Source organism: Pelophylax lessonae (genome assembly GCF_965119305.1).
Source record: "Pelophylax lessonae genome assembly, chromosome: 5".
NCBI lineage: Eukaryota > Metazoa > Chordata > Amphibia > Anura > Ranidae > Pelophylax > Pelophylax lessonae.
In genome coordinates, this window is record NC_138772.1 from 216130224 (window position 1) to 216145424 (window position 15201).

At 41.6% G+C, this 15201-nt stretch overlaps 1 protein-coding gene across 2 annotated transcripts in view; it reads right to left on the minus strand.

The window, feature by feature from the left end:
* GOLGA4 (golgin A4) overlaps positions 1 to 15201 on the minus strand; it is a 205438-nt gene that overhangs the window by 79730 nt on the left and 110507 nt on the right. For both annotated transcript variants that reach the window (XM_082259202.1, XM_082259201.1), the window contains exons 13-15: positions 10730 to 10908; positions 10459 to 10590; positions 4058 to 4213 (exon numbers count right to left, since the gene is read on the minus strand). In XM_082259202.1, the coding sequence (XP_082115328.1) occupies positions 4058 to 4213; positions 10459 to 10590; positions 10730 to 10908 (467 nt within the window). The remainder of the gene's footprint in view (positions 1 to 4057; positions 4214 to 10458; positions 10591 to 10729; positions 10909 to 15201) is intronic.

Genomic DNA, 15201 nt, shown 5'->3' on the forward strand with positions numbered 1-15201 from the left:
AACTTTAATTAGCTGATGAGCTCTGTGAACCTGCACAAGCAGATGCTCTGCTTTCCTCTTAAATTACCACACATGCAATATGTATTTTAGGAAGCCTTAAAGCAACCTATAGCTGTATCTGAGGTATTATCAGCCATCAAGTCTAATAAAATACCAGGTCTGGATAGGTACACTTCAACATACTATATTAAATATGCTGACTTACTTTGCCCTTTTTTGGTGGCAGCCTTTAACGATTTAAGACATGACCATTGATTTTGTCCAAAATCACTACTGCTTTCGGTTTGTATTAGAGCTGCACGATTCTGGATAAAATTAGAATCATGACTTTTTTTTTTTGCTTAGAAAAAAAGATCATGATTCTCAGAGAAGCATCATCTTTCACTTTATACAAACAAAATTGGGCTAACTTTGTTATTTTTTTTTTCCCCAAAAACTGCGTTTGAAAGACCGCTACGCAAATACAGTGTGACATAAAATATTGCAATGACCACCATTTTATTCTCTAGGGTCTCTACTAAAAAAAAAATTATATATATATATATATATATATATATATATATATATATATATATATATATAAAAATGTTTGGGGGTTCTAAGTAATTTTCTGGCAAAAAATACTAATTTTTACTTGTAAGCAACAAGTGTCAGAAAAGGCTTAGTCTGTGTTAAACTGACCTCATTTGCAGACCAAAGTTCATCCCTTTGATCTTTAAAAGAACCAAATGACACAAGGTTTCTTTTTATCTCAGCGCTGAGCAATGTTGTTATAAAGCAATGTTGTGATAAAGCCAGCTGCTTTTTTTTTTGACAGCTGTGTGCAGAGAACTGCTTAGCACTTATTACATAATCGTGGAAATGTCGGATTAAGATCGTGAGGCGGGTTGAATCGAGATTGCGATTTTTTAACGATTAATTGTGCAGCTCTAGTTTGTATGATTCCAAAGATCTACAAGAATGATACTTAGACAAATTTTAAATTGCTGGTGAAAGTCCTGGCTGAAAGGCTTTATTTTAGGGACTGACCAACTAATCCAAAAAAAATCAAGTTGACTTTATACCCCGACGCCTAAAGGAGACAATGTATCCCAAGCCATTCTTTTGACTGAAGCTGCACAATGTTGTAAAATGCCCCTAATAATGTTATCATTCGTCTATCACTAACATCTATCACCTTTCCTGGCCGTACTTATATCAAGTCTTACAGAAGTGGGGTTTGCCACACAAATTTGCAATAGGAAAGTAGCCCTCTACTCTTTTCCATGGCCTCCATAAAATATGCAGGTTGTAAGTCTGCAACCATCTCCATCTTCAGGGGCACTATACATGGATGACTCCTCTCTCCCCTACACTTTGCACTAGCCATTAAGGAATTAGCACAACTTATTAGGACCCACCCAGACATCACCAGCCTCACCACACGTCTTTTGCAGACGACTGTGTTATTTATCACTAATCCCATTATCATGCTCCCCAATCGGACAATAATACTGAGATAATTTAGCAGCACTTCCAGCCCAAATACTAAAAGTTTTGCTACCATAAGCTCATGTGGCTTTGTTACAAAGCACCTTTCCCTACCACTGGGAGTTCAAACATCTCTTGTATTTGGGAATCTATTTCAAACCCTCCTTTCACTCATTATATGCCGCTAACTATCCACTGTTTCTTAACAGATTCAAAAAGTTCTTGCAGGCCTGGAAGGGTTACCTACTCCTTTGGCTAGGCTGCATTGCAGAAATTAATATGACTTAACAGAACTTATGTATCTGTTCAGGGTTTTGCCTATCAGGGTCCCCGGTTCAATGGGACTATCAACAATAACATCTGCTAAAATTAATTTGGGATAGACCTAAAACTCATGGATATGCATTCTCTCCTGACTGTGTGGCCCTAAGATGCTTCCTACTCTACACTCAGACTATAAACTACCTAAAGCAAAATGATTTTACTACTTACAAATACCAAGGGTGGTAAACTGAACCCTATGGTCTGGACGATCCAAAAGAGGTCAGGGCTGGTCCACCAACATACAAGAAATGCTCTTTTTAGTCAATTTGGGGCCACCAGAATCACTGTAGTCCTTTCTACCTCAAACTGTGAAGTTGATGAGGTAGCAATTGAAGTGGGGGAATCAGAATTGATCCCACACAGTCACCAATGCATCTACTGCCATTGCTAGAGAGTCTCTTGTTCTGAGCACAAAGTTGATGATCTCCAGACTTGCTGGGTGTTGAAGAGGATTCTGGTTTATTGGTAATGTTCAAGCCGGGAAGATACGCTGATCTGTGGCATTGTGGATGCCCTATATGTGTGAGCTATTGAAAATGTAAAGAGTCTAGGGAATGGGCTATGGTAACTGCGTATGTTGGACATATTCTTTGGAGTGCATACACCATCTATAAGATCTAGGGTTTCTAATAGTTTGGAAACTAAAAATATTTGTCTAGCCAGTTTGACACCCACATCCATCTATAGTATGTATCGTGCTGTAAATGGAGTCCATAGACATATACCATTAGTAATAGATTGAATAGAGAAGTTGGTCTTGCCAGTCCGTCTTCTTTGTCATGCTCCTACACCTGCCTAGAAACGTTTTTCTTTTTTTTTTTTTGCTTATGTGACACTGCACAGTTTCAAAGTAACTTGTTGTAATTTATACAAAGAAAAATGCTATACTCTCTTAAGCTCCCAAAGAAGTAGATTACTGAGAAACATGTACAGCAGCTTGACAAGGATGGTGTCCAGTTTCCTGTTAAACCTGGATTCCAGGAGGTCCACGTCTGGAGTCCCCAGCAATGACAGATCTCCCTGAACTCTTCTGACACTCACATCAAGGAATTCCTTGCCCCGAATGACAGGCACATACGATAATCTAGAGAAGGGTTTGACCTATTCCAGGCTAACAGAATGTTATACTGCAGGGGGTCTGGAATGGCACTAAGCATATGAGACGACCTCAAAAGGAGGCTACCATGATGCCCGGGACATTCATGGATGTTCGGGATTTGTAATGTACCACATGGCACCTTGTTTTGGATCATATTTAGCAGCAATCTCAGATATTATAGATGCTGAAATAGTTTAAAAAAACAACTTCTGCAGGTTGTGGATTCAAACCTGTTTCCCCCTTCTCTTCTCGATAGTGGATCATGTAGGCATTCTAGGACATGAACGCCTTTTGACTGCAACAAGGCCAACACTGCAGCCAAAACTTTTGTTAAGACTTGGGAGCCATGGCTAATCTGAAAGGCCACAAATTGAAAATGGTTATTCTCCACTACAGAACGAAGGAAATGTTGCTGTGAAGGAAAGAGTAGAATGTCCAAGTACACATCTTTGATATCCCTACAACATCTAAACTACTGCACAGATTCCATTGAGAACTTTCTGTGGCCTTCAGAAAAGGGTATAATAATTTGAGGTCCAGGATAGGCTTGACCTTCTAATTTGGTTTGGGAACCATAAACAGGTATAAGTATAACCCCCAATACCGTTCTTCCTCAGTTACCTGTATCACAATTTCCTGAGCTTAAACTTGGGATACAGCTTTTAGTTAGGCTGCTCTGCGCTTAGAAGACAGACACATTTGACAGCCAAAGACTACAGTGGAATCAGCTCAGAATCTCCTGTTTGAACCCTGAGGACCTCCCGTACCTAGGAGCCCGCACTCAGCATATAAAACATGAACAAATGTGCATGTTTGAATCTTTGAAGCAAAATATGAAGACTTTTTACTCAAAAATATACAAAACAAATAAATGTATATTTATTAAAAAATAAAAATACCCATAATTAAAGAGGACACTTTCTGAATAAATTTATTATGAGCAAAACCAAGTAGTTTCATTAAATGCTGCAGTGCTCGTATAACTAAGTAAATATAGTTTGTTTTCATCCTAAAGTCAGTTAACCAACAATTTCCTGCTTGTAGCTGACCAACAACTGCAACTGCTTTTTTTTCTGAAAAGCTATTACACTCAACAATACAAAAGGTAATCATCCAAGTAGACTGTTAGCATTTCCAATGAACAAGGAATAATAAATAGCATACCGTTCTACATTCTTCAAGCTCTTGCTGCATTTCCTGAAGCTGACTTTCAGTCTGAGTCTGAATTGCTTTTTTTTGAAGCTCCATCTCCTCCAAAGCAAGTAATGCTTGTTGCTCTTTTTCTTGAAGAGAAAGTAAATGCTCTCCCTGAATCTTTGCCTGCAATGTGCAACAAGGACGGTAAGTAAAAAAACAAAAAAATTGTAACGCTATTCAAACAAAGCAAAAATATAAAATAATAGCACTACTCTTGGTAAACGTTTGCAATATTCTGGAAGAAGGAGACTGATGAATGTCACCTTTAACCCAGGGGAGATCTATGAGGAGACTGGATACTATTTGCCAGTGCCTTTCTCCTAAGTTTCATAATATTAATATAATAAAGAGTGACAGACAAGTCAAATGTTCTATTATCATTATTGATAGGACAGAACTGGCATTTATAGACAATGGGAAATACCAAAGCATTAAAACTGAGGTGTGGGCAACAACATAGCTACCTGGAACTGCCAACAGACCCCCAAAAAATACAACGATTTAAAGAAGTAAAATACTCTGATAATGGCTTGAAGTAACTTGCAGGTGAAGCTCAGCTGAGGCCTGAACATCCACCTGGTAGAACTTGGAAAACATGGGATCAGAAGGCCAGATGGAAGCCTTGCAAACCTGGGATACTGATGCTTGATACGGAAAGGCTTAGGAGACACCAACAGCCCTGGTGGAAAAGGCTCTGATGGGAAATAAGGGAACCTTTTCCCTAATGTTACTTGCTGTTATTGGTTCTCAGTTCTAGACAATATGATAGTTCTCAGCTCTAGAATGTTGATGGATAGTTTTCAGTCTTCTGGGGACCATGTCCCCTGGACAGTCAGGGAGCTGTCTGCCCCAGTCTGTCAGATTGACATCTGTTAATACCATGCTCCAAATCCTTTGATGGAATGATTTTTCCAAATCTATTACAGAATTGGAAATCCACTATGCCAGGGAGATCTTTGCATGACTGGGCAAAAACGCTGGGAGATCCAAGGTTTGGATCTACTTTTTCCATGTCTTGAGGATGTTGGACTGAAGGTGTCTAGAGTGAAACTGGATCACCTCCAAGGAGGCCACCATGAGACCCAGAGCTCTCGCACAACAGCAAATTGAGGGGTTTAGTTTTGAACGGAGGGTCCAAGAGCTGGACCTTAGGAAAGCAATCAAACACTGAGGGAGGAAGATTCTAGCTTAGGCTGTGTCCAAGACCCAGGTACTCCAGAGAATGTGAGGGCTAGAGAGAAGATTTTGGAAAGTTAATTATTTAGCCAAGGTTTGAAGGAACCAAACTGGAAGTGCTGGCCTCCCTCAACCAAAAGGAGGAAGTGTTGGTGTGATTGGAGATAGGCACCTTGTATATCAACTGATGACAGAAATTCCCCTTGATTTCATGTTCTAGATTCCATCTGGAATATTAAAACATGATGAAATCTGTTTAGATGTTTTAAGTCTATAAGTCTAGAGTTGGGCAGATGGCTCTATTTGGTTTGAGGAATTTGAATATGTTTGAGTAGAAACCTTAAAATCATTGTTCTTAGGGAACTGGTACAACCACCCCTTGTGCCCTAAGTTGGTGCAAAGAAGATAAAAAGTACGGAGGGAGCAGGAACAAAAACTGAATTTTGTACTCTTTTGAAATGACAGATTGGATCCAGAGGTCTGGAACATCTCAGATCTATAATGGTGCAAATGCTAACAGACATCCTACCACTCCAAAGAGTGGGAGTGTCCCTTCATTGTGAGGAGTGCTTCTGGGAAGGCTTCAAGGGGTTGGTGGGCCAGGGCTGGTGATGAAAGGAAGTGTTATATTTTGCTTCAGACGTTGACTTCTGGCAGAATGGAAAGATTTCTTTCTTTCTTTGAGTAGAGGTAGAAGCCACAGAAGCAGGAGATATACACTTTTTCTTTTTGGGTAAGAGTACCTTTTCCCCCTAGTTACTTTCTTGAAGAATTTGTCAAAGCATTCCCCACAGAAGTGTTCACCATCAAATGGCATGTGTAGAAGACATTTTTACAAGCATGTTTAACAGACCAAGCTTTTAGCCAAAAAAGTCTGCGCACATGCACAGAGACTGGAGAGATTCTTTAGATGTGTCAAAGGCATTCTCAACAGCATCAAGACAAAACAATAGGGCTGAAGGCATCAGGTGTAATTGCTCTACGAGACAGTCTTCAAAGACAGGTTCTTGATCTCTGCTCATGCATCTTGACCAGATGTCTACATTCTGGCAAATAGACATGGCAGCAGGAGCCGGCGGCAGGGCCAAATAAGCCCTTTTAAAGGGCTTCAGAACACCTAACAGTATCAGTATCATTAAGGGAGAGAACATCCTCAATAGGAACTGTAAGGTGTTTGAAAACTGAAATGGCAGGATCCACAACTGTAGCAGATCAGTCCTCAAAGCTTACGCATGTATTTGCAAATGTGTGCAACTAAACCCCTGCTTTTAACGCATATTGTTAGACAGGTTAATTCGGTTGGTCGCTGGCTGGTTGGTAAGTAGTGACTGGAAATCCCCTTGCTTTTTTGATCTGCTTTTGCCCTTCCAGTGCTCCTTACTGTTAAGACCAGCTATAGGTGGGGGAGGTGACCACTCTTCGCAAATACCAGCCTGCTATTGTTGGGCTACAAGAGACGCACCTTACGGGGGACTCAGTGACATGCCTGCGGTACTCCTGGGTGGGCTGGGCGTACCACTCTACTCACACCTCCCACTCTAGGGGGGGTGAGGGTGCTGGTGCACCGGTCCCTGGATTTTCAGGAGTTTCATACACATGTGGACCCCGAGGGGAGATGTGTTTTTTTTGCATTGTAAATTGTTTACTGTAACTTGCATATTGGCGATGGTATATATTCCTCCTCCGTTCTCTGTGGTGCTGCAGGAACTAATGGCTTATGTGCTAACGAAACCGGATGCCCCCGTTTGTCCTAGGGGACTTTAATGGTATTATAGATCCCAAATTGGATAGGCATCCCCTTGCACTGGCTTCGCCCTTGTCCAGTGGCACAGCCCTCTCGCACTTTATCATGGAAGTGGGTTGGGTTGACTTCTGGTGCACAAAATTTCCCAATGTTACTCAATTTTCGTGCTATTCTAAAAACGCACACCTCCCTTTCTCATATATATTTGTGCCTGGGCTCTGGGTCCGCACTTGCCCTGGTGCGTGATGTGGACTATGCGCAAAGGGGGTGTCTGACCACTCACCATTAATACTGAGGGTTACGGCCAGAGTGCAAATTAATTTACTGAAGGCCATGTGGCGTTTGAACACCTTTTGGTTAAATTTGATCCCATCCACTGCAGACATCCAGTCTCAAGTTGATCAATTTTTTATAGATAATGCCCCTTATGGGGATGGGTTGCTTAGTTGGGATGCTTTCAAGTGCTTCCTTCTGGGAATCTTTATTTCTGCCATAGACCAAATTAAATCTCGTGCAAGGGCATTGGAGGAACAGCTGACCAGGCGGGAGTTGGAGGAGTATGTGGCTGACCCTGGGGATGCTACTAGGGAGGCCTGGCTTGCTGCCCAGGATGCTCTGACCAAGGAAATTAACTTAAAAGCAGAAAGGAAGCAATTTTTTTCCAAGGTGACATTCTATGAGGAGGGGAAACAGACTGGCCGCCTCTTAGCCAAAATTGTCAATGTACGCCCGTCAGTTCCAGCTATTGAAGCTTTGAAACTCTCGAATGGTAAAATGGTTAACTCCCAGGACAGGGTTATGCAGGAATTGGTTAGATTTTTCGCTGATTTGTATGCCTACCGGGTGTCTTATACACCCGAGGAACTTCATGCCTATTTAGAAAACATACCCCTGCCCCAGCTTACTGAAACACAGATGCTGCAATTGGAGGCTCCTCTCACTTAGGAGGAGCTGCGGGGAGGCGATCGGTTTGTTTCCCAACTACAAGGCTCCGGGGGATGATGGGCTGCCAATGGAGGTTTATCAAACCTATTCTGAGTCACTATTGCCCAAACTATTGGAGGTTTTCAATTAAGCTAGGTACAGTCAGCAGTTGCCTGAATCTATGTCTAGAGCCAGCATTGTATTGTTACTTAAGCCGCATAAGCCGGCGACTATACCTAATTCTTACCGCCCTATCTCTCTCTTGCAGACAGACGTCAAGCTTCTGGCCAAAATTATCGCCAGGAGATTGAACCGAGTAGTGAGTAATATTGTGCATGAGGATCAGGCAGGTTTTATGCCCAATAAATCTACTGCTGTCGACCTGCGGAGGTTATATGTTGCTATGCAGACTAGAGCGGACAATGGGGGGCGGAGGGTTCTACTGTCTTTGGATGCCAACAAGGCATTTGACAGTGTAGAGTGGGAATACTTGTGGGCAGTCCTGCGGGGGTTTGGTTTTAGTCCCAGGTTTATATCTTGGATACGCCTGTTATATAGTGACCCTTGGGCGTCTAGAGAAGGAGGGAGGCAGTCTAATAGTTTCCAGCTGGAAAGGGGTACTAGACAAGGGTGCCCCCTCTCCCCACTACTGTTTGCTCTGGCGATTGAGCCATTGGCTGTCTGTATCTGAAATAATGACCGGATAGTGGGGTTCCACTATGGCGCTTTACAGGAGAAAATTCTATTGTATGCGGACGATATGCTTTTACTTCTAGGGGACTCTGATTCCTCGCACAGAGAAACCATGACCACACTAACACAAAATTTGGGAGGTGTTCTGGGCTAACAATTAGTTGGACCAAGTCTGCCCTGCTGCCACTGGAAGGGGTGGTGGACCCGTTGGTTGGAAGCTTCTGCCCTGTTCCAGTTGTGCCCTCATTTAAGTATTTAGGGGTGGTGATTTCGCCAGTGCCGCTGGACTTCTGTAGACTTAATGTCCTGCCGTTGCTGGTGAAATTTAAGGATAGGGTTAAGATTTGGAAGAAGTTGTGGCTCTCTGTTGCTGGGCATGCAAATTTGGTTAAAATGATTCTCATGCCTCAGTTGCTTTATTGCCTGCATAACTCCCTGGTGGTGATACCATTGAAAATATTCCGGACGGTTAACTCCATTTTCAGGGATCTACTTTGGCCAGGAAGCGTACCTAGGGTAAAGTTAGAACAACTTCAAAAATCCAAGTTTTTTTTTTGGGGGGGGGGGGGGGGGCTGGCTGTACTACATTGCTAGCTTCACAGCTACAACACCTGGTGGGGGGGTTGACGGCTGGACCGTTAACCTCAGCACTATGTATTATGCTTCTATATAGTGGTTCGACCTCTCTAGAGGAGGGCCTGGAGGCTCAGCTGTTTGCCAAGCCAAATAAACCTTTAACTACATAACGACTTGTTCAGAAAATATGGGATAAAACCAAGCAATTGCAGAAGGTGTCTGGCTTCACTAGGTTTAGTCCGATATATATATATACTTAAACTACAATGTGCGGCCAGATGGCGGGCTGTGGGGGTGACGCATCTCCATCACATCTTTCAAGGGGGCAAAGTTTTGTATTTTGCCCAACTACAGTCCAGATTTAATGTCCCCTTAAAAATGAAATTTTACTATTTACAATTGCAGCATGCAGTGAAGGCCCAGACGGCGCTGGAAGGCATTGAGCTTTCCTCTACGCCGGTATTTGCCCTTATACAGCAGCAACTAAAGGGTTTATACTGGGTTGCTATGCTATCCTTTAGGGGGCCATACGTGGAGAAATTTCCCAATTCGTGTGATAAATGAAAAAAAAAGGGATGTGGGTGAGATTCCGGGTGAACAGTGGGAGGAGGCATTGGAGGCGGTCAGGATATGCTCGTAAAATATTTCCCAGAGAGTTTCTCAACTTTATATTCTTCTTAGGGTTCACTACACTCTTATCAAACTACACTTGATGGGTCTACAACCAGACGCGCTATGCTGTAAATGTGGGGGGGGAGACAGGCAACCTTACTCACTTGCTGTGGAGATGCCCCAAGTTGCACCGATATTGGTCCAGGGTAGTGGCCACGGTAAATAATGCTCTAGGTATAGTGGTCCCTTTGGATCCCAAACATTGTATATTGGGTATACTCGACACGGTAACTCAGGACAGATGTCTGAGGAAGGCGGTGGCGAGAGCCCTATTTCAGGCACGCAGACTTTTGTTAGTACACTGGATCGCACCTGAACCACCCACACACAGAATGTGGCTTGAACAGATGGGCAACATACTGCGACTTGAAAAGCCTATCTATCAGCACAGAACAAAAAAAAGGACAACATTTGGCGCGAAACATAGCTTGTACATGGAGATGTACTTAAATTTGTTTTGTTTTTGCCTTCATAAACTATTAACCAAGATTCAGTGGGTATCAGGTAAAAAAATAGGTCTGATCATGCTTGTAAAAGTTATATGAAGGCCATTAATGCTTAGCATAAACATAGGTGTACTTACAACAGCTGCTTTCAATTTTTCTTGAAACCCCTCTTCCAGAATTCTCAACGTTTCCTTGTGTTCCTGCTCTTTATTCAACAGGCTTTCTGCATGAGATTTTTCCAGGTCAAGGATACGTCCATCACAGGTTTTCTACACAAAAAAAATTGTTACAGATTACAATAAAAAAAAAAAAAAAGAGGAATATCAAGTGCAGGTCATCACAGTTTCTGTAGGGTGAAAGTTTATATCTTTTCTGAAATTCTCCGTTAGGGAAATAAAAAAACATTACCTTCATAATGTCCACCACCTCTTGCTTGACACGACTGAGTTCCTTTTGAAGATTCACTCTCTCTTCTTCACTGGCTTTTTCAATGGCTTTAATCTGTTCGTCCATTTGCTGTTTACCCATTTTCTGAGCCTCCTCTGTATTCTGTGTTGCAGCTACAGCCTTTTCCAGTTGCTCAAAAGCTAATATAAAAACAGATGGGCAACATATTTCAATCCACTGCATAAAAAGAGATGCACTGACACAGGACATCTAGAATTTTTAGAGCTGCACATGATTATTATCTCTAAAGACTTTAACTTCCAGCATTGGATTGGCATGCTCCCCTGTTTGATCAGGCTTTGTATTTGTGTGGACTATATGGGGAGTACAAAAACCCCTCTGCTGAGGGACACAGCAAGTCTTTCACTTTGAACGGTAGATAATATAGCCTACAGCACTAACAGACCATGAAAAGGAGACAGAACTGAAAACTGAATGCAGTTCAAAATGCAGTCTGAAGGACTTCATGTCCGAAGCTGGCATCAGACGAGACCTTAACATCCACCTGGTAGTACATTGAGAATGTGTGAACAACAGACCAAGTGGGAACTCTGCGAATTAGAGAAACTGTTGATTAATGCTGAAAATCTCAAGAAGCGCTCACAGATCTAGTAAGAGTGTGCCTTAACAGTTAAAGGTGCAACCCAATCCTTTAGCCCATAAGCTTGGCTGATGGTTTGTCTAAGCCATCTAGAGATGGTGGAATGAGAGGTCAAATCACTCTTACAGAACCAAAAAGGTAATCAGCTTTCCTGGAAAAAAGAGAGAGAGAGAGAGACTCTTACAGCCTGAACCACAATGAGACAATGGAGGGAAATTGTCATTTTGGTGAACTGGAACCAAAAACAGTGGGACAAAATAACAATATCCTGAAGTGAAAGGCAGAGAATACCTTAGATAAGATGGAAGCCCTACACCTCAACACAACTCATCCCCAAGTAAAAAAAAAAAAAAAAAAAAAAAAAAAGGTTCTTTACTAAATAATGGTGCCTTTCAGAAGTGATGGCTACAAGGAACACCACCTTATGGATAAATGTGGAGATAGGAATGTCTCTGATGGGTTCAAACATTTTTTTTATAGCACAGAGAAAACCAGAAAGAAATTCTATTGAGTTTACTTTGTTTAGTTTATATTGTGGAGTTAACCAATTCAGAGATGTCCCTGTCCCTCAGAGCCCAGGCTTCAATATACATGCTGGTAAGTCCAGCAACTGTGAAGCAGGATGGTTAATTGGTCCTTAACACAGGAGATCTGAAAGAACCTGCAGAACATCCGCCAGGAGTCTTACCAGGTCAGACTACTATATCTGCCTTGGTCAAAGTGAAGCAATGAGGATCATCCAAATACCTTTTAACTCAATACTGTAAAGCAGACAAGGAAGAAAGGAAAAGACAGGAAAGTTGTACTGAGCCAATGGAGCCAATAGAGGATCCATTGTTTCGGCTAGAGCATCCCTATACCTGAAGACAAATCTGTCCAGTTTTTTTAACTTGGAGGAAAGGAAGTCCACATCCAGGATTTCTTACCTGGCTGTGACGCAGGTCTTAGAACACCTTTGAGTGTAGGAACAACTCCCGTGGGCACAAGCAGTGCTGACTGCCTGCCAAATGTCCATGCCAGGGATGTAAAAGGCAAACAAGGCAGGCACAAAGTTATATCCAGGACAACATCCTCTCAATCTCTCTTGCTGCAGCAGGGCTTTTGGTTTCTTCCTGATGAATAGACACAACTGTGGTGTTGTTTGACTAAATCTGGATTTGATAACCCTGCAGCAGGATGGTCCAAGGGACCACTCAAGAGAAAGCATAAAAAACCCAGAGTTCAAGGGTTTCATATTCAGGATTTCATATTCCGAATCCTGAACCACTAAGCTAGGGATAACTTGGTCCTTTGTACAAAATGAATCGGACTATCCAGGGACAGGAGTGACCTGTTCAATGACAACATAATATCGTGTTGTAGGGATCGGGAGCACAACTAGGTAATTGAGACTGCATTGAAAGAGGCTACCATCAGGCCTAAGATTCTCACTTAAAAAAAATAATTACAAAGCTAGAATGTGCTTAGGAGGAGCAAATATCTTAGCAGGGTGTTTCAAATCTTGCTAGAGGAAGATTTAGAACAGTGGGTTAACTGAGAATATCCCTAAAAGGAACAAGCGCTGCTAGAACTAATGGTCAGATCCTGTAGCTTCAGGGTGTTGCTCACCGCATCAGAACCTAAATGGGCTCTTTAAAGGGGAACTTCATTGAAAAAACAGAGGTTTCGCTCTTCCTCCTCCTCCATCCTACTCTGCAAACAATGAAAACACCATTTTTTTTTTTTTTTTAAGAGAGGGGGGCAGGCACCCACTTCCCACCTCCTAGGCGATCCAAGTGCAAGTTAGCCCACTTCCTATCTGCAACCCCCTGCGACAAATCACAGGTCTCTGGAGGCTTCAGGACCATTTACAGAGCACAGTGAGGCCGCAAAGGGTAACAGTCAGCTTCCATCACTCAACATGATTGTTTCAGGGACCCGATTACCGGCAAAGAACAAGCCCAGAGAGGACAGTGCTGGATCCCTGGTTTGGTATGTAGTCTTTTATTAAACGTCAGCAGTTACAGTATTTGCAGCTGCTGACTTCATTATTTAAAAAGTGACTGAAGAACCTCTTTAAATTTGGGAGTAGTGGCAAAAGACCTGCAGCAGACTAATCAGTGGCAAGTTTGTCCAGCAAGGACTGGAACAACTCAAACTGATTCCTATATTTAAACATTTAAATGCCGTTTGAAAGTAGTTTAATATTTAGTTTGCTTGCGACATTCAACTTCATAGTGAAAACCACATACCACAAAATTTTCCATCCCGCTCATTTGAATTTTCTCAATCAAAAACGGACGTCGACATGACCCTACTAAAGACTAGAAAGGTGAACAAATATTCTTACAATGAAAAATGTCAAATGAAATTCAACTAATGTAAATTCAGCTTTAGCCACTGAAGGCCAGGAACTGATCAAATACAGAATCTGCAGGGAAAGGTGCAGAAGCAATCATGTGGCCTCTGCAATCAGTCAGCAAAAGCTGGGGGATCTGGTCCATTAAGTCTTTCATGACTTAAGTAACCTCCTAGCAAAGAGGCCAGAGGAGTCAGCCACAGCAGATATAGCTAAGGAAGACTCCTAAGAAGGGATAGGATGGCTACGGCAATCTGAGGCAATGAGCCCTAGTGGCAATGTAGAAAAGAGTCTTGACTCCTGAAAATGTTTGAAGGAAAAAAGCCGCCTATCCTAGTACACTAGCAGAAAATCGGAGGCATGTCGGAAGTATGAGGGCTATACTGAGCTGGCCTACAAGTTTTTTTTTTCCTTCCAGTGCCCAATGCTCCTGTAGGCAGCAGTATAACCACTTAAACTTATTGTGTCCTTCAATGCAGAAGAAAGAACAAAACAGCATTTCGATTAAATTATTTTGAGAAAAAAATTGGGTTTTCAACAGTTCAATGTTTTCATCATCCAGAAAAATAAGGATTTCAAGCAAAATGTAACATTTAAACTAAACATCTTTAGGAGAAAACTATCATGCATCCATTCCAGTGAACTGAACCTACTGTGCAAAAATAAAAAAAAAGAAAGCTACAAAAACACAAACTTAATAAAGAATGTTTGTGTGAGCCCAAAGATCAAAATCTGTTTAATATGAAACTGCAATCAGTAATATCCTTTCGTTAAGTATTAAAGGGATTGGTCATCTATATTTACTTCTAAATATAATCAAAAACTTCAGTAGGATTAAAGAAATGTGGATACCCGATTTCTGTGGGAAATATTAGTGCCAAAATCATGTTGTCCCTGTGTTCAAGACCTCTGTATATACATTTTTTGTTCATTTTTAATCTGTGGCATCATTGCTGTGTTGTTCTGAGACTACTGTCAGGCGACGCATGCAGCTTTTTGGCTGGTGCTGTCTTTTATTACAGGTTAACGTGAGCCAGGGTTTTCATTGAGGTACCAAGTTAATCTTTTTATGGACAATGATGCTATCCACTAATGATTTCTAGCTAACACTTTTTTATGCAATAATGGTGTCCCCAAAGTCCTCACCTAATTTGCAGCCCACTAAGTGAATTACTGTTATCCAAATTTGAAGGAAATCTAGGTATGAGACTGCTCATTTATTGGCTTTAAGGACCTCTTGGGACTTTCTGGGTTTCACAGAACATTCAGCACTCATATCACACAGAAAATATTTTTTTTAAAGATCACAGAAAAAAACATGTATTTTATATTGTCATAGAACAAATTAGAAATATTTTCCAATCTGCGGAGGGGCTGCGATTACATAGAATATAAACATACACTGACATTGAATAAAATTGAATTAAATATGCACTGGGTGAAGTGTATATACAGTTTATATACAAATGAAGTGTATATAAAGTGTGAATAAAG